This window comes from Onychostoma macrolepis, chromosome 10, assembly GCF_012432095.1.
Source record: "Onychostoma macrolepis isolate SWU-2019 chromosome 10, ASM1243209v1, whole genome shotgun sequence".
In the NCBI taxonomy this organism is placed as follows: Eukaryota; Metazoa; Chordata; class Actinopteri; order Cypriniformes; family Cyprinidae; genus Onychostoma; species Onychostoma macrolepis.
Window position 1 is genome coordinate 1289403 of NC_081164.1, and position 20652 is coordinate 1310054.

The 20652-nt window shown below is 34.9% G+C and overlaps 1 protein-coding gene and 1 long non-coding RNA gene across 3 annotated transcripts in view; both read right to left on the bottom strand.

The window, feature by feature from the left end:
- Positions 1–16875, bottom strand: part of apbb1 (amyloid beta (A4) precursor protein-binding, family B, member 1 (Fe65)) — a 44348-nt gene extending 27473 nt beyond the window's left edge. Inside the window, exons 1-2 of one of the 2 annotated variants that reach the window (XM_058789357.1) lie at positions 16848–16875; positions 1929–2715 (exon numbers count right to left, since the gene is read on the bottom strand). In XM_058789357.1, the coding sequence (XP_058645340.1) occupies positions 1929–2706 (778 nt within the window). In that variant the 5' untranslated portion in view covers positions 2707–2715; positions 16848–16875. Of the gene's footprint in view, positions 1–1928; positions 2716–16105; positions 16263–16847 lie in introns of those variants that run through there. The other variant, XM_058789356.1, reaches the window with a different exon arrangement.
- Positions 16876–19511: 2636 nt separating this feature from the next.
- Positions 19512–20199, bottom strand: LOC131547736 (uncharacterized). Its single transcript, XR_009272994.1, has 4 exons — positions 20153–20199; positions 19949–20059; positions 19791–19861; positions 19512–19686 (listed from the first exon to the last, which is right to left on the bottom strand). It is a non-coding gene; the product is annotated as an uncharacterized LOC131547736 (long non-coding RNA).
- Between the last annotated feature and the right edge of the window lie 453 nt (positions 20200–20652).

The following is a 20652-nucleotide window of genomic DNA, read 5'->3' on the forward strand; positions in this document are numbered from 1 at the left end:
AAAAGTGTACTTCGTTACTGTCCACCTCTGCTTGTGGACCATGTCAAGTTGGGAACTGTGAGAATCACTATAATCAACCTCTATGGGAGGAAGAGTGTGACGACTAATGGTAAATCTAGTGAAGGTCACAGTGCAAAAAAGTATAAAAAATAAAGCAGAATAAGAGGAAACAACTGAAGAAAATAGAAAAAGATATGTATAAATAAGAAAAGTATTAAAAAATATATAAAAAACAAAAGGAAAAACAAAATGCATTATAAAAATATTTAAAAAATAAAGCGCAAAAAAATAAAAGGGGTTAACGGTACTGAGCCTTCACGTGGCAGCCCTGTTTTGACTAATTTTAAAGTACCACACAGTTCTAATGAATTTATTCTTTATTGGAATCAAAAGAATGGTTATGAACCACAGAAACCACCAACACTAGGCAAAACGATATGAGAAAGGAGAAATATGCAATTTCTTAAGGGAAACTGTACTTATTTTTCGCATAAATATGCTTGTAACCAATTGCTTTAATATATAATTGTACTTGTAATCACTTATCTATCATGCAAATATGCTAATTAGAATATTACATGGCCAAAACATGCATCAGGCACCAGTATTCCTGGTCTAGGAGGAATACAAAGGAGTAATGGTCATTTTAAGGACCTGACGCCTGTCATTTTGAAAATGGGGCCTTTCTTGGAGTCAAACTTTGGTAAACTTTTAGTATGTTTTTAAGTACATCTGATACTACTGTAAACCACTGAGAAACCTTTTGTTATAAACCTTTTGGGGTCAAGCCATATTTGCAGCTGATTAATAAACAAAACACAGCACATCTATCAGTGGTAGTTCAGTTAAAATCGAAGGAGAAAAAGAGTCTTTAACCAAAAAATGGCAGATACCAAACGGCTGAATTCATATTCATTCCTGCAAGAAGCCAAAATGTTGGTTTGGTTACAAATGCAGGAGTGACTGCTGTTCTGTACACACATGGAACAATAATTTATGGGACTCACTCCCGCATTTAAATGCGGTTATCACTCCTGAAACTTGCAGTGTGTACGTGGCCATGGTGTTCTGTGCACATCAGTACAGCCAAAGACAAAACAGCTAGCATGCTTTGCTAATTTTCGCCATGGCGTTAGAAATGGTACACCGTTGCTGCTTGCGAAAATAAGATCCCCTTTCTACATCATGGGGGAGTAAAATCTGAGCGGCTCATTTTTTCACAAGCTTGCAGAGAAAACCTCTACAGTGCAAAGATGGAGTTTGTTGATACAGATTTCTTTTGAATGGTAATTCTAACTGAATTAATTAAAACAATGTAAGAATTTGATGTGAAAGATAACACATACATTTAATAAGTTTAGGGATATAAAGGCCCATTTTTAAATATAGTGGGAAATGACATTTATTTGTTATAAACAGCAACTCTGTCAAATATACAATAAGCTGTCAAATATGGTTCTTAGAAAAACACAATCGCCAAAAATCAGTATCGGCAGGTCACAATTACAAAAACATTGAAAACCGGAATCGGCCAAGAAAATTGCAATCAGTGCATCTCCTTTGAAAACTTATTTCTTTTGAATTAAGTTATTTTTTCTGAGACTACTGACAGATTTGTTTTTGATTTTGATGAATTTCACAGAAAACAAGACTTCTTATGCCATTTGATTAAATGTATCTTGATTTAAGAACCTTTAGACATTTGCACTGGAAAACATGACAAAAATGCTGTGAAAGAACATTGCTTTTTTACAGTTATCAAAAGGTTTTCTTGAGGTTGGGAGCAGAGCTATTTGAACCTTAAGCTTTTTTTTAAATTATTATTAAAAAGTAATGGAGATCTGTTGCATCATGCCAAGATGGACATGCAGTGTAAACTGGGTCTTGAAATTTTTTTTGTGATCACCTGCCATGTTGCGTGACCTTACCTGGCTCTCCATCTGGGGTGCTGCTTGCAGTGCTTCCCTGTGACAGCGACATGCAGCTGGAGTCCTCGTCGCTGGGAATGCCGTTCTTACTGAACAGCAAACAAGCATTTCTGCTGCCACCTTCACCTCCTTTCTTCTGAATCTCAGCAGAATCGGTGTTCTCGCCTCCACTGGGATTTACATCTTCCTCTTTCTCTCTTTCTACTTCCTCGTCTCTCGTCTGCTCTTGGTTTTCTTGATTCTTCTCCATCAGAGTGTTAGAAGAGTAAATCAGAAGAGGTTCATCAGCTGCCCAACTGTGCTGGTCAGAGCAGAGCGCTTTCAGGGTCTTGTTCTTCTCTTCATGGCGCCGCTGTGAGTTCTGGTTTGGGTTTCTGTCAGTGGATTCATTCTTGTTTTCAACCAGGTTGAGATTCTGGTCTTGTTGCTGCTGCTCTGCTAACTTGCATATTTGATTCTGATCTTCCTTCATCCACTTGGCATTGCTCTCGGAGCCTGGAAGACCGTGCTCATTCTCCTGATTTCTGCTCCATTCATCTTCCTGGTGCCGGAGGGATACATCATCATCATCATCTAGTCCTCCCATAATGCCTTTGAGAAGCTGGAGAGAGTTTGTGCTGCCGTAATTAAGTTGACTCTTTAGAGAGAAAGGATTTGACCCATGAGTCTCTGTCAGGCCCAACTTTCTTTCATGCGATAAGCAGAGATGGTCAAGGGTCAGTGAGGGTGGGATGTACGTGTTTTCATTGAGCAGGTCTGATGGGCTCTTCACAGACATGGCACAGAGCTGGAACATACACGCACATTTAGAAGTCACACTTACACTTGTAACAGCATTAAAAATATGACATTTCACACACAAACACATAAACTCACTGTCATAAACATGATAATCCTGGCCATTAAAATTGGGGTTAATAATTTTACATTTCAATGTTACTACTCGCATCTAAGGATCGCTTCCTGTACATTTGTGAATGGCTTTCTGTGCATTTGTGGATCCTGAAACATTTCTAGCATCAAGACGTGCTGACAAATCCGCAAATAGTTAGACTCCACCCACCATGTACTCAAGCCAATCAGATAACAGCCACATTTCGCTGACTAATCGTAGCACGTCCTCGCTATAGCCAATCACGTTTTCAAAATCCATGAATGCATGCAGATTTTGGAGAGTATCACGATGCATGCACGTGATTTTCCTGCATGTAAACAACACATGCATGTGGTGAAGCGGACGTTGAACACACACGCACTGCGACTTGTTTACAGAGGAGAGCACGCGCATACGTCGTGATACTCTCCAAAATGGCACCCTAGGGTGACATGGAGCATAAGAATTGTTGAATAAAGTTATTATTTTAGTTTTCTTTGCACACAAAAAGTAGTCTTGTAGCTTCATAAAATTACAGTTGAACTACTGATGTCACATACTATTTTAATGATTTTACTATGTTTCTGTGCCTTGATCGTGGTAGTACCCTTGCTGTCAGAAAACTCTCGGATTTCATTAAAAATATCTTAATTTGTGTAGGGCTGCCACTAACGACTATTTTTATTTCGATTAATCTATCGACTATTTTATCGATTAATCTAAACGATTAATCTCCCACACAAAAAAAAAATCAACCAATTTACTTAAGAATATTTTATTAAACTATATTTTATTAAACCAAATGAAATCCAAATTTCTATGAAATCTTTTTTTAAAGCAAAAGTAAAGTGCAACATAGAGTGCAAGAACCAAGTGTCCATCTCATAGTCCAAATCACTGAAATCAAAGTTCAGTATTACATTGTAAGATTGACAACATATCCACATATCCACGTGTTCTAATCTACTAATAATAAAATGATTACTAATTTACCAGAAATATTATTTACCAGAATTCATTTAGGAGAAAAATTTAAATGTGCAGTATTTCTGAAAAAAAAAAAAAAAAAACAAAATCAATTAATTGGAGATGCTTTTGATTATTAAAAATTAATGGAACCATTAAAATGGAATTCGGAAAATAGTGGAAAACAGAATTTGGTAACGATAAAACTGTAAAACTCAATTAATTAGACAGGATTTTTGATTAATAAAATTTAATTTAACCATTAAAACATAGTATAGAAAAACTTTAAGTTAATTTTCGTCACAAACAGCGCCATTGCTGTTACCTCGCTTGTAAGAAGTCATGTAGTTTTTAAGTTGTTAAACTATGTCATTGATAAAATCGTTAGAGTAGCGCTAACAACATTAGCGCATACGTTACCGTGAGTGCAAACTGTATGTGCGTCTGTGAGGGCGAGAGAGCAGGATAGATAGAGCATGTGCTTTCCATACATGAAACGTTATTTTGTGGCAAAAACATGAAAATGATGTCGTTTTTTTTATCCTATCGTTTACTATATTTATTTGTTTGTCCAGCGTCGCTGAGGGTTTTGGTTCTTTTGCTGTTTTAGGCTGTAAGGACCTTTGAAAAAACTCAAAAAATTTGGCGAAGCGATATGGAACTGTAATGCGGTCAAGAGCTGCCTGGAACTACGTTTGCTGTGCGTTTCCCTGAAAATAATTGCACAGCTTAGAATGTTCGTCAGCCAATCAGATTCAAGCATTCAACGGCCCCGTAGTATAAATTCTTTTAACGCACCACTGACGTGTGAGACGCTACAAGACACACAATCGCACCGGTCATACACATCTATATAGTGCCAACTACACACGCAGTAGTGTGTTTTTAAGGGGAAAAGTATTAACAGGACTAAAAATCTGAAATAACCGACATGGGGAAATTCAGAATTTTGGTTTCGATTTCTTTTCGATTAATCATCTAGCCCTATTGTGAATAAAATAGTTTATCCAAAATTAAAACGTCTTATAGATAAGAAACTAAATAATGACTTACAAAACTCAATATTTCAACTAATTGCAAAAGTGGAAATCAAGTTTACTGATTAAGCAGTGAAAAAAAATCAATTATTAGTTGATTAATCATTCTAATAATTGTTAGGTCAACTGATTATCAAAATAATCATTTGTTGTAGCCCTATTGTAATGTATTAGGGCTGTGACAATAAATCATGCATTGCGAATCGAGAAATGATTGTGTATTGATTCTGAAATTGTCCCAGCAGCAGATGGCACTACATGCTTTAGAAACAGCAGTACTCTGCTTGCTTCCAATTCCTTACACATGCACCACCTGAACCTAAAATAATCATTCATAAAGTTCAAAAAGGTTGAAGCGAATTGCAAGAGTGTTCAAAGTAGGCTGTGTTTACATTAATCTCGCATCTTAGAAGCATAAAAGCCCAGGTTCAAGTACATTTAACACCGAATGCACAAGCACTCTTCTTTGTGAGCATTTGTGCGGTTAAAAACTAGTCTAGAGCACCATCTGCTGTTAAAAACTAAGCTCAGAATTGATTCCAGTGAGAATCGCGATGCATTCAAAAAAATCTCAGAATCAATCCACGAATCGTGATGCATCATTTTATCGTCCCAGCCCTATAATGTATATTGAAATATCGGAAATGTATTTAAAAATCATAGCAACGTTATTGAAAAAAATTATATTGTGATATTGATATTGAATTGTCCAGCCCTACATGCATTGATCTACAAATGCACAGGATGCGATTCTCAAATGAATGCCATGCAAAGTTGTGTTTGTGACACAAAATATATTTGTGAATATGTTTTTTATTTGCAAATCTCATTTTATTTATTTGTGAAATTAGCCTAATTCATGTTTGATTTAGATTTATTTGTGGATCTCATTCTAATTATTTGTCAATGTTTAATTTTTTTTAATCTCTTTAAATTTATTTGTGGATCACAATATTTATTTGGAATTATGCAACGATTCTATCTTCATATTACAAAGCCATTTGATAGCTTTATGTGAGAAACAGATGGATATTTAAGTCATCAATTTTATGTACAGCTGGACGATAAATAATATTATGGAAGGCTGACGGGGCCAAAAGTCTTCAAACAGAACACGTGAAATTTAACACGTGTCACCAGCACAATTTATCTGCGTTAACGCGGCAAATTTAAATGCGTTTCTTTTGTATGTGTAGACACGCACATTTTGGCAGTGTTAAGCCTGTGTTATACTTTCCGCATGCATGAGTCCGCTAGGGTCCCGCTATGGTATGCGTGACGTAAAAATCGGCATCGGAGGGTGAGCACGGACGATCCGTGCGGACATCTGCGTGCCTCCCATTTTTTCCCATTTCAAAGCTAGATTTGTCTCTTTTTTCATGGGTTAAAAATTAGAATATACTTTAATATTTTAATATAATTGTTTTATCCTTTTATGGGCATTTTACCTTTAATAAAGTCATTTTTTTCTAAAAGTGTGTATCTTTTGAGTCAAATTGTTACATTTAATCAGTCAATTAGAATAATAAGACATTTAGGCTGTTACCAAACAAATGAAAACAGTATCAATAAAATTAGTCTTTGTAGAAGTTGCATCTGAAGTGGCATTTAGATGTATTTACACACTGTTTAATGCAGCTCAGAGGGACATGGAGTGCTTTAACCTACACTTACAAATGCATAAAACATAGAACATTGAATACAGATATTTGAAATTACAGTATTTTAAAAATGAAAAGATACTTTAAATGTGAAATTAAAACCACCAGTAGATGGCAGCAAGTCACTATTAACAATTGAGTCATTGCGACTAAACCGAATCATTTAAATGGTTGATTCATTCAGGAACGAAACACCGCATGTTGCTCAGAGACGCAAAGCAGTGTTGTAGCTGTGTTTGGAATGATTTTTGTTGGTGAAATGGAGCAAAAACAGGCAATATGGTGTCTAAAACATAAGTCTATTAATATTAACTTATTGTTTATTGAACTGTTGTATGAAATCAGTATTGCATTGTAATCATGCTTATTTTTGAAGAAAAAAAAAAAAAGAACGTCACTTCGTGTGATTTTAAGTAACTATATGAAATGAAATAAATATGTACATTTTCTGCCCCCATATCTTGAATTTTGCGATCTTTCTTAAGGCATTTTAATAGACTTTAATAGGCAGTGAAAAAACACGTGCCCACTAGACTTCATCACAATGTAAGCATGCACTCCGCGTAGGGATGCAACGATTATAGATTTTGTTGGTACGATTATAGTCTGAGGAATAATCACGGTTTCACGATTATTACGATTATTATGCATTTATTCATTTCACAACATAAAATCACATAAACACTCTTTAGATATTAAAGTGTTATTTATTGCTGCCTTTTGAAACAGAAATAACACAGTAACCAATAATACAGCACAAAATAATAATACTAAAGAAAAAAAAAAAGTCCATCTCTCCTATTGGAATTAAAAAAGGTGACCTCTGCTCTGTAAATATCCATGTAAGTATTTCCATTTTGAAAATAACAAATGTATTTGATGTTTTCATTTCATTCTTTCTACATTTCTTTTGGACCTGAGGTACAGAACTTGGAAAGATGGTGAAAAATAAATTGACTTATGAATAATACTATAAATCACAATATTAATGAAGTATTATTAATATATGACTAATATTAACTTTATTTATCCCACAGAGGACACTGTTACTAATGAGGGAATAAACTAAACTATTATTGTAATCAACTGTCATCAATACTTATTCATTTTAATAATCTTTATTCATCTGATTTTACATAAGGCCTGAGAAAATCATGTCTATTGTTTTGGTTTGTGAGATCGAGATCGAGCTGCCCACAAACATTTAGGAGGACAGAAACGTGTTGTCAACGCTGCCCAGCGACTTTCATTAATAAAATAGCTTAGATACTGGATCGCTACATTATATTAATCAGCAAAGAGGGGTAAAATGACTGTTTAAATAACTAAACTCAAACCTTCATTGTTTGTAGTGACGCAGATGCAGGTAGGCTAAAGCCTCGTTTATACTCGCGCCTGGCTCCGCTCGCGAGCCTCCGCTGACTGCGCTGGCGCTTCACACACGCGCCGCGCTCTCTCTCACTGCACTATTTCATCTCTGAAGCGGCAGAATGTTCGAGCTAATCTAACGTCGCGTCAGGTGGTCCTGCCTTCACGTCGTGCATTAAAATCGTTTATTGCACAGCCAGAACAGGTTGGCTAGCTGTGCATTATCCCTTATGTATTCACTCTTTAACAGCGATTTTACGGCAATATTGATGTACCCAAATTTAAAATGGTCCCACACTATCGAATTCAGTCATTTCTCTGGTGGAAATAAAGGATCGCTGTTTGGTTCCTCTGTCATAGTTAATCTAATAGCCTCCATGTCTCTGATAAGCACGGCATTTTAAGCTGGTGCACCGCTAGTGTAACTTTGTTTTCGTTTTGCTCATGTTTCAACAGTTCCATTCCATACAACAGAAACACTCGGTGTAGCGGAGCCTTTACGATTAATTAACCGTGACATTTTAAGGCGCGGTTAATCGTAAAACCGGTAAATCGCTGCATCCCTAACTCCGCGTAGGTGTTTGGTTTGGTTTTTGCAAAATACTCGATAATGTCAAATTGCACATTGTTAAAACAACAATTACGATATTATCGCAGACAATATATATCGCACACCCCTAGTGTGTGTAAAATAATATAAAATATATATAATATACATATCCATATATAGTATATCAGTCTGGCAAGTAAACAAAAAAATGTACTAGCCAATGGCGATTCAATTGCCAAGATGTCCGTAGAGGGTTGATAATAATAATCATAGATGTAATTTGCAGGTGGTAAGGCCCCCACCAAAGTCAATTCTGTCCCCACCGCTTTTCAAAGTCGCTGAAAAAATACAGGTGCTGGTCATATAATTAGAATATCATCAAAAGTTGATTTATTTCACTAATTCCATTCAAAGAGTGTACTTTCAGATATTTAAAAAGCTGTGCCATTTTACAAACATATATATCTAGATATTTTTTTGGATAGTTTCGATAACGATGATCAGACGATATTTTGCCGAGTGTTATTGTGCTGATATCTGACTACCGTGGACAGCTGCAGTTTTTGATATTCTTCATATTCTGTGTGGTCAGTTCACATCAGTGAACAGAAATTAATCTTTTCATATAAGTTTAAATTGATTTTTTCCTTTTATGGGCATTTTTACCTTTAATAAAGTCATTTTTTTTCTAAAAGTGTGTATCTTTTGAGTCAAATTGTTACATTTAATCAGTCAATTAGAATAATAAGACATTTAGGCTGTTACCAAACAAATGAAAACAGTATCAATAAAATTAGTCTTTGTAGAAGTTGCATCTGAAGTGGCATTTAGATGTATTTACACACTGTTTAATGCAGCTCAGAGGGACATGGAGTGCTTTAACCTACACTTACAAATGCATAAAACATAGAACATTGAATACAGATATTTGAAATTACAGTATTTTAAAAATGAAAAGATACTTTAAATGTGAAATTAAAACCACCAGTAGATGGCAGCAAGTCACTATTAACAAGTGAGTCATTGCGACTAAACCGAATCATTTAAATGGTTGATTCATTCAGGAACGAAACACCGCATGTTGCTCAGAGACGCAAAGCAGTGTTGTAGCTGTGTTTGGAATGATTTTTGTTGGTGAAATGGAGCAAAAACAGGCAATATGGTGTCTAAAACATAAGTCTATTAATATTAACTTATTGTTTATTGAACTGTTGTATGAAATCAGTATCGCATTGTAATCATGCTTATTTTTGAAGAAAAAAAAAAAAAAAAAAGAACGTCACTTCGTGTGATTTTAAGTAACTATATGAAATGAAATAAATATGTACATTTTCTGCCCCCATATCTTGAATTTTGCGATCTTTCTTAAGGCATTTTAATAGACTTTAATAGGCAGTGAAAAAACACGTGCCCACTAGACTTCATCACAATGTAAGCATGCACTCAGCGTAGGGATGCAACGATTATAGATTTTGTTGAATGCGATTATAGTCTGAGGAATAATCACGGTTTCACGATTATTACGATTATTATGCATTTATTCATTTCACAACATAAAATCACATAAACACTCTTTAGATATTAAAGTGTTATTTATTGCTGCCTTTTGAAACAGAAATAACACAGTAACCAATAATACAGCACAAAATAATAATACTAAAGAAAAAAAAAAAGTCCATCTCTCCTATTGGAATTAAAAAAGGTGACCTCTGCTCTGTAAATATCCATGTAAGTATTTCCATTTTGAAAATAACAAATGTATTTGATGTTTTCATTTCATTCTTTCTACATTTCTTTTGGACCTGAGGTACAGAACTTGGAAAGATGGTGAAAAATAAATTGACTTATGAATAATACTATAAATCACAATATTAATGAAGTATTATTAATATATGACTAATATTAACTTTATTTATCCCACAGAGGACACTGTTACTAATGAGGGGAATAAACTAAACTATTATTGTAATCAACTGTCATCAATACTTATTCATTTTAATAATCTTTATTCATCTGATTTTACATAAGGCCTGAGAAAATCATGTCTATTGTTTTGGTTTGTGAGATCGAGATCGAGCTGCCCACAAACATTTAGGAGGACAGAAACGTGTTGTCAACGCTGCCCAGCGACTTTCATTAATAAAATAGCTTAGATACTGGATCGCTACATTATATTAATCAGCAAAGAGGGGGTAAAATGACTATTTAAATAACTAAACTCAAATCTTCATTGTTTGTAGTGACGCAGATGCAGGTAGGCTAAAGCCTCGTTTATACTCGCGCCTGGCTCCGCTTCGCGAGCCTCCGCTGACTGCGCGCGCTTCACACACGTGCTCGCGCTCTCTCTCACTGCACTATTTCATCTCTGAAGCGGCAGAATGTTCGAGCTAACGAACGTCGCGTCAGGTGGTCCTTGCCTTCACGTCGTGCATTAAAATCGTTTATTGCACAGCCAGAACAGGTTGGCTAGCTGTGCATTATCCCTTATGTATTCACTCTTTAACAGCGATTTTCAGTTTGTGTTTCATGGGAAAACCAAACCTCACGTAAAAATAACTAATATTCATTTTTATTAATAATTTACAGGGCTCGCAAAATCGCTAGCCGCAATATTTCAGCGCTCCTAAAGCGCCACCTCGTGGCAGAGAATGAATTTGCATTCCCAATAAGCCTTTCTTGCTGTTTATGGTCAGATCAATGCAAATATCAACTTTTTACGCAGCAAACACAGAGTTGTAAATGAGAAAAGTTAACATGCCTTCAAAAAATTTAAACAATTAAGACAGTAATATTTATACATTTTAAATTAACAATTTATATGCTTGATTTATCCCTTTTCATAAAAATGGTCTATAGCCTGAAATGCTGAAATATTTGTTTTTGTGAAAACCTGTATCTGAACTGTAAATCATGTAATTTTATGGCTCAATACTGTATGTTACCATAGACATTGTCCAACCTCGCTCATTCTGTGTTCATTTTCCTCGTGCAGCTCTTAAAATGGGTCATAAATTGCATAAAATTCTGCAGACACCCTGTAAATAGTGAAATAAGATTCCTTCCTTCATATTCGTTGATATTTGTGTATTGAAAATATTTTTGATTTGACATTTAAACTCCTATCTGTTTTTCTATATTTAAAAAAAAAAAAAAAAAAGTATTTTTTTAATTTGGGCTAGTTAAATTAATTTTCGGGCTACCGAAATCTGAAGAGTACCTGCCCAAAGGGCTACCAGGGATTTTGAAATTTTGCGAGCCCCGATTTATAATAAAACTTTAGGCCTACTTAAGTTTTCACAGTAAAAATTAGTCTACTGCAATGTCTTAAGGCCCAATTATAGGCTATACTTTGGAATTATGAAGTGAAGGGGCATACATGTGTACAAGGTGTTTCAGGGCCGCTCACACATTCAAAACTAATATTAAAGCATTAGAAAATTATATTAAAACATTAAAGCATACTCTAAGCTAGATTTGCCTCAAATGACCAGAAAGTACACAGACCTGGGGGTAAGAGTATCCTATAAAAATAAAAAACAAACAACAAACCTCTTCACATCTCATTACATTTATTAGGGCTACTTAATGACACCATAAACTAAAGAAAGCATTAATATGAGGGTAATATAAATTGTAATGCCTTAAAAATATTACACGTTCAAAATTGCCACCTTAAAATGGCCAGAATGTGCGCGCTGAGAAACACGTTCAAATATGTGGTCTTAATGCGGTCAAACTGCGCGTCTTTACACGTACCAAATAAACGTACCAAAAATCGCCACCTCAACACGGCCGAAATGTGCGTGTCTATATGTGCAAAAGAAACGGATGTTGATGCGGTTAAATTTCACGCGTTCTGTTTATTTTATTTTAGCGTCAACAAAAGTTACATTATACAAAGCATTCTGAAGCTCAAGCTCAAATCAGAAATATAACAGCTAAGGATCACTGATCCTGGATCAGTAAAAGTGACGCCACAGCCACTAAAGCTCGTAACGCCATTGGCGAGATGGTCCTCACTGCAGAACACAAGATCCAGGGGGTGGAGTTGGATCTAGATCCAACTCCTCCCACCTTACATAGACCTAAACCTACCCGTCTCCACCCCCTGATCCATAAACCCACCCATCCCCACCCCTAAACCTACCCATCTCCACCCCCTGGATGTGGATCCAACTCCGCCCTCTGGATCTTTTGTTCTGCAGTGAGGGGCTACTGCCATTGGCTCCTTAAACTGTCAGTCAAACCTCATTAATCCTCCCGCCTCTCTTGTGAATGAAGTGCGGCACGCAGTTTAGAGCTTCTCAGCTTGTTTGCTGTCTGAAGGTAAATAAAGAACTGTTGATTGAATAAGTACAGCGTTTTCTTTACTCAAGAAACACTATATTTATAAAGGCTAATGTTTTTTGTATTTGAGGAGCGGAGAAGAGTGTCTTAGTCTAGTATTTGTTGTCGAGTCATAGCCAAATAGCTTGTGTGAAGTGCTGAATCTTTTATAGTATGATACTTTGGCCAAATAACAGAATAAAACTGAACGCCCAGAGACAGAAAACTGTACGTTATGACCTGCAAGTTCATGAAAATGTAAAAGCGATGCCCGTACTGCCTCTGATGTGGTGGTAATGACGGGGAAAAAAACATTCGCTGGTCAAAAGCTTGAACTTGATTTTGGTGAAATGTTAATATGACACATGTACAGTCGTCCATTGGTAGTTCACAGTGCATTAACTAATGTTAACAAACACAACTTTTGATTTTACAGTTTTTCTCAGTCACTTTGGTGCATTTCTCGAATCATCTGTAATATCTGCAAAGCATGTGCATTTCTCAAAACAGTTTGTACAAACAGCACCACACAATGGATTACCTGCATAAGCCTGTAACTTACTCAAAATCTTTAGTTCTTCTCTCAAAAGTAAGTATTTATGTCAATGAACATATCAGTGCCATCAGAATGAAAAGTCCTTGTGTCATTGTTCACAAACAATATCGTCAAAATACTTAGTCATGTTGTCAATATAACACTGCACTCTGTTAGTGTTACCTGCTGTAAACTATGACAACAGTTTAGATGACAGTTACTGTATTGAAATGCAGAAGGCTGCACTTCTTATGTATGCCATATATCCATTTCAAAGTACAAATTTGCACATTACTGTGTGGGATATTGATTGAAAGAGACTGGATAGGATTCACAGTTCCACTTTTACTAGTGGTCTGACAAAAAAACCATTAAAACGTCATTGTGATCTAGAGAAGAAAAAGAAATATGGGCACAAAGGCGAAAATACAAAATTAGAAAGGCAAACACAGACAGAGCTGTGCTGTTGCATGCAGCACTGTATGAGGGATTTCAGAGAACTGGTTTATCATTGGTTGATCTACATTCTCTTCCTTAGTGAAAGTTAAGATTCACCTGCACAATACATAGCAAATTTACAAAAAGACTAATAGAAATGTGTATAAAATATGCTTGACAGTTTATGACAACTAGATCAATTTTGCATTTAATGACTTGTATGATGAACTAATGACTAGATGTTTTGAGGGGTAAGACTATTGCACAGAGAACTATATAATACATTTTGAGCAACATGACATTAGTAACTGATAATGAAGGAAACCGCAGACAAATGTACATAATCGGTTGCATGAGTGTACCAAAGCAATTGCAACTTGTTCAAAACTAAGAATGAGAAACTGCTTTTATGATGTGCACAAGTGACTAGATGATGGAGGTTGAACAAGTAGTTTTGAGAACTTCATTTCTGATCTCAGAAATGCACCAAAGCCTGAGAAAAACTGTAATAATGCATTAGTAAATGTTGAAATTAACATTAATAAATGCTGCAGAAGTATTGTTCATTCTTAGTTCATGTTAACTACACTAGTTAACTAATGTTAACTAATGAACCTTATTGTGAAGTGTTACCATTTATATAAATGTATCTGTATACAATAAAGCCACAATACCAACTACCAATAGGAGGTTTCCGGTCAATAGCAAAAATGTATTATGCCTATGTCACAATATGAGGTAAATCCGGCCCTGTACATGATACTGATTTTTGTTACCAAATTGGTTTGGAACAGTAGTTGATTAAACAATTAAACTGAACTATTATGCCTGTCTATCAGCTTGACTGACAGTTTTATTGATCACTGAGAGAGCATTGATTAGTAAGATGTTGGTAGTTTTTATTTATTTTTTTAATTTTAAATAGCTTAGAAATAGCGTAGTAAACTACTTTTGCCATGTTGCTGTAGCTTAGCTTGCTACATTTCCCAGAGCTGTAGCTTTAGTGTAGTGAAGCTTCATTTAATGAGGAGTAACTGTTAGCTTAGCTCACTACATTTTCCAAGTAGCTTGCCCAACACTGTCCATATAATATCATATCGACATTGCCAAAAAAATGAATGGCGATAACGATGGGCAGTTCTGTCCAGCTCTGGACAGCTTTACTCGATATGAATTAATCTAACAGCCTATCACAAAGCAAAAACAAATGCGACAACAGCCAGTCAGTGTATGTCACTAATAAATCTGCATGTTTCTGCGTGAATGAGTGGCGACGTTTCATTTATTACACAAACTCAAACATGTGTGACACACCTGCTGTGTTTTCATCGTCTGCGTCTCACTACATGAGGACATGAACACAAAGTTCATCTCCAGAGCTGCTCTGAGGATCACTTCACAAGCTTTTCTTTTGAGAGAAACTACTGAAACTAAAAAAAATTAAAGATCTTGATAAATGGTCAAAATAAGTCTGGTTGAACGATGAAATTATGACTGAAATATATTACTACTACTACTAAAACGTCATTCCTAAAGTAATAATAATATTACTATAAAAAAAACCAACCAAGATCTTTTTGACCCATGTTTAAGTTTACACAGTTCTGTTCTGAAAGTTAAATGTTTTCTAATAAATTAATTTATTCAATGTAAAACCTTTATTGATTAATTTAATTGACACCGTTTTGATGATAAATTTGTATTTGATCAGAAAAAAAAAACAGATTCCAGGAAAATAAATAAATAAATAAAACAAAATTGAAAACATTAAAAGGTATCTTATCTGAGCATTTCATTCCTCATTAATGGCAAATGAATATCATGACTGATAGTGTATGATATGGAAACAAAAAGGTCCACATACACGATAAAGCCAATAAAGTTCCCTTATCTGAACTGATTTATGATATAGGACTATTCCATCAAACGGTAATTTAATAAATCAAACAGACTTTATTCATTTTTCACGAATACTACTACTGCTACAGCTAGCTAATAATAATGAAAGAGAGATTTAGGTTTAACAAATGTATTTGATTTAAACAGTGGTTTAACACAATTTTATTTGTTACTTTATTAACGTCTGACTAATTAAAAGCATTTTTAAAGCTGTCATTTAATGCATTTTAAATAAAGCTGATTTGTGATGTATTTGATCAAATAGCGATTTAATAAATAAAAGAGGCCTTATTCGTTACTCCTGTATTATTATTATTATATCATTATCACTTATATCATAACACTGGGGTTAACAGATTAAAGCAGGACTTTATAAATAGTAGATGTCTGTCTCTCCCTGTTGATCTGTTTATCTGTCGTTCACTCAATCACATTCACACATTCATCGCCATAAACATTCATCTATGCCATAAACGCCGCGATACACAACGCGCTCATTGTGCGTAATAAAACATTCACTCACCATTAATAAAATCCTCTCATCAATGTCGATCTGCGTCGATATTTTGGAAATCCTCAGACACCCTCTACATTACAACATCACCGTTACACAGCTAACGCTGCTATAGCTAGCCCACGCAACGCCCTACGTCATAATGACGTAGGTAGAGCGATGCTGCCTTATTGGTCGCGAATGTCCAAAACTCCTCCTTTGTTTCGGATTCGGCTGCTTTTAGCATTTAGCCCAGCGTGTCCGAGTCTCGGTCCTGGCGCCCTACACTCGTGGTTTGGTTGTGTTAGATCTGTATTTTATCGGATGTAATGCCAATATCACCAAATTATGTTTATATAAACGTATTAAACACCAAAGCAGTCATTTATCCCACAGTTTACGCTTTAAAAATTACAATTTATATTAATTAAATGATTAACTTAGAAATGCACTTTGATGTATTAAATACAATGTATGGCAATTTCAGAATCAGATAGAGCTTTATTGCCAAGTGTGTTTACACACACAAGGAATTAGTCTTGTTGACAGAAGCTCTAGTGCAGATAGTAGCCTACATACAGACACTTACTACTTGGGTAAAGTTGGTTTGATATTCGCACATTCACAACATTTCCGCGTTCAATAACTTTCTAATTATATGTGCAAAAAATATTTCTTTTGCAAATTCTAATCAGCGACATCATTGTCAACCTACTACCTTTTTTTCACAATCGAACAAAATGGCCAAGTATTGTTTTAATGGCATATTTACTTGCGAATGTCCGCCGAATGTCCAATGTAGAGCGGTAAGCAAGATAGGGACCGTCTAAAAAGTTATATATTTTTAATTGTGTGCAAAGAGACAAATACTTGTATCACAAATATCACTCACAGTATGCCTTCTAATGCTCATTTAGCAACAATAAAATAAAATAAAAAAACTGCAATATAATTATGCCGTTTGAAGAGACGTTTAGGAAATGACAAATAATGAACTTGTACATGAAGTGTAATTTTGTAACAATACATACAACTGGGAAATCATGTGTAATTTCCTGAACATAGTTAATGTCTAATTAAAATTTATAATGCTTTTTATTTATTTCTTTGCCTCAAAATGAGCAAGAACTGTGTTGGTGTTAACAATGACATATATGATTTATTTCTATAGGTTTTGAAAGCATGGGTCGACTGCTCCAAAGCAAGTTGGAACATCTTGTCTGGATTTTTTCTTTCTTTCTGGTTTTAAGTGTGCTAAACATTTAACATTGTAACAGTGTTCTCCAAGTGTTGAGTTGAGATTAAAAGAATTGCTAAAATAACTTTTATGTTTTCCTGTTGTATGAAATCTTTATTTAACATTACACTCTGACAATATCACAATTCATGTGCATTGATTGATGTTTACAGTCCTGCAGAAATATCACTGTCCATGGCACTGAATCCATCAGATTCTTGACAAGAACTCAGAAAGCATGACAGCAAACAGGTTCCTTATTTTTGGTATTTTGGGTCAACACTTCATAAAGTAATGGCTAAACTTTCTTTAAGATGTTTTATAAATAAATTGTGCCTCACTCACATATTCTACAATTGTTTTCTTTACATGTGTAATTTCTACCAACATTGTATTCAAAGTTTTTCTTCATTGACACACCTTCCAGTTGAATAATTTTTGAAAAGAGGCTCACACTGTTCCAAAACAAGTTGTTAAATATTTATCAGACCTTGTACCACATAGCAGAACTCTTTAAAGGACAAGTATTTGCTCTAAATGTACATTTCTAACATCTCTCTGTTCGATGGGTTTCTTCTTATAGAGATGACTGCCAGTTTAATAACTTTTTAAAAGAGGCTCACACCATTACAAAACAAGTTGCAAAATATTCATTTGACCCTAAAGAACATACTACAAGTCTTTAATGTAGTAATATTTTCTGTAGATGTAAAATTTTTAACATCACTGTATTCTATGGATTTCTTACCTTCCATCCAAAAATATTACATTATCTAAATTTATTTATTACTGTAATGCCTGAAAATAGTAACTTCTTTAATTAATGGATTTATTTATAGAGGAATTATTTGCTTTAAAAGATCTCTGAAACTATTATGAGCAAAGAGTAATACAGAAATGTTGCAATTGTACCATTTAGAGCAAATACTTGTAAAGACTTCTGATATGTTGAAAAGGGTCAGCTAAATATTTAGAAACTTGTTTTGTAACGTTGTGTGCCCCCTTGGAAAGCTATTGAACTGGAAGTTGTGTCAAAGGAGAACCCCATAGAAAACAGTGATGGTAGAAATTAAAAATGGTCTGTTATGTCTTTCTCTAAACTTACTGAATATACTACTGCTAAGCTTTAAACCTCAAATGAACTTGGCTATGTTTGTATGACATGGCGCTGTCCACATATGTGGTGCTGAAGGTCCATCCACAATCCTACCTGCAAATTAAAGTTTCAATAACTTTTCGCTACCCAAGTTAACACCAAACCACTTTGATGTTATTATGCACACTCCAAAGAACACACTACACCATGGGGATTGGCATATTTATTGCATTTAGTTGACTGTGAAATGCAGCTATATATACAGCTCAAATCTTATATGGTGGAACAAACAGCTCCAAAGCTTGTTCAAAGTACACTGTTGCTGCAGTCTGGGAAAGTTTTCCTGGCTAGAAAAAAAAAAATATTATTTTTAGCATTCTTGCATCCTATTTAGGAAATAAACATTTTAGGCCTTGTCAGCATTTTGTAGATAATAAATAAAAAGTGAACTATCAAAATATCAAATGTCACATTTATTCCTCCCTCACAAATGCAAGTGTGTTTTTAAAAACTACATTCACATAAAGGGCCAGCAGAAGACAACGAGCACCACAACAATATGAAACATAAACAGAATACTAAAAAAAAAAAGTATTTCCATGACATATCAAATAGGCAATACACATTTCTCAGAATCAGAAAGAGCTTTATTGCCAAGTATTCTTGCTCATACAAGGAATTTGATTTAGTGTCACAGGCTTCCAGCAGAGACGACACACAGACAATAAAAAATAGGATGAGAATAAAAATACACACATACACTGTCCTCCAAAAGTTTGGAAACACCCCTGGCAAAGTGTGGTTTTGGATGACATCAGAATAAATCCTTATAATTTTTTGTTGGTGCAAATACTGTACATTAAAGTAACTTGACATTATCATTGAAGACCAGCAATAATAATTTTCATTTTGATTACATAATAATGGCAATATATACATGTCAAAGTCAGACATGCCCCTTTACCAGCTGTGATGCCTGGTTACTGGTTTAAACTTGGCCCATGTTTTCAGCTGCTAATGGTGGATATTTTGATGAATCAAAAATTTAAGTATTTTCTATGTATTAACTGTTTATGTAATAAAATATGTTTTCATAGTTTGCGTTGTCCCTTATCAGTGCAAAACAATTTTCTTACAATTGAAACACACTTTCAGCATCAGCTCCTCTAACTAAATAGCTTACAAACACACATCACAAATCCATGCTTGTTCTTCTGGTAGCAGATTAATGTTGAGGCACTGAACATGAAACTACCTCTGGCATAATTCACATTGAATCTGGAAGGGAAATAGGACATGTTGTTAGATGTATTAAGAAAGTGTTGGAATTATTAAATGTAGTTGTGAAAACAGTCAACAGGCAGAAATGGCGTAGTGAATACCCAGATGCATTGCTCCTCTGTTTGGGCTCTTTCTTTTTCTCCACACACAGAGCAGTACTCCTCTCTTCACACTGCAATCATTTGAATGTAGATAGGATTATAATTCATCTCTCTGTGTCTGACATGGAAATATACTGTTCTTTCAAAGTACTTTATACCTGATGCCAGCAAAATTTCATTGGCCACATTTTTCCTGTAGTGGCACATCATCTCCTTATATTAATGCTGTCAGGAATTTTTGGGAACTCTTCCACCACCGGTTTCGCCATCTAGAAGGACAGCAATGAAAATTAATAGACACAGTGTCATATGGGAAAAGGTGAAGACAGTGTTTATGTAAACCACTTTCCCCCTCCATTTACCAGCATCACAAAGACACCACAGCTGGAACCATCCTCCTGAAATGAATTGATTGTGAAATGATTGTGCCAGGTTTCCAAAAAAAAGAAAAATTCTCTGTTTTTTTGAAAAATGCAGTGTGTGTGTTTATTGTGGTTTTAAGCAACACCAACTATGGTAATTTATCATCATTAATGTTGTGGAGCTAAACAAGCCAAATTACTTTTTAAAACAAACTGTCCTACCAAAGTTTTTTGCAGGCTTTTTTGGCTTCTTTCATTTAATTTGTACCACTTTGAGGGTCAAGTATTAAAAATGGTGTCAGTGTAAGCATGTAGTCACTAAAATGGAGAAAAGGAAACAAATAAATTATAACTACTAAGTCAATTAAATGTCGTTGAAAAGATCAAACATTTCTATATGGGCATGTCCATGTTTACATGTACTAGCTTAATATTTGTATTTGCAGTCTTTTTACTTACCGCAAACCTCTAGTGTATGTTGTTGATATTTACGAAAGTGA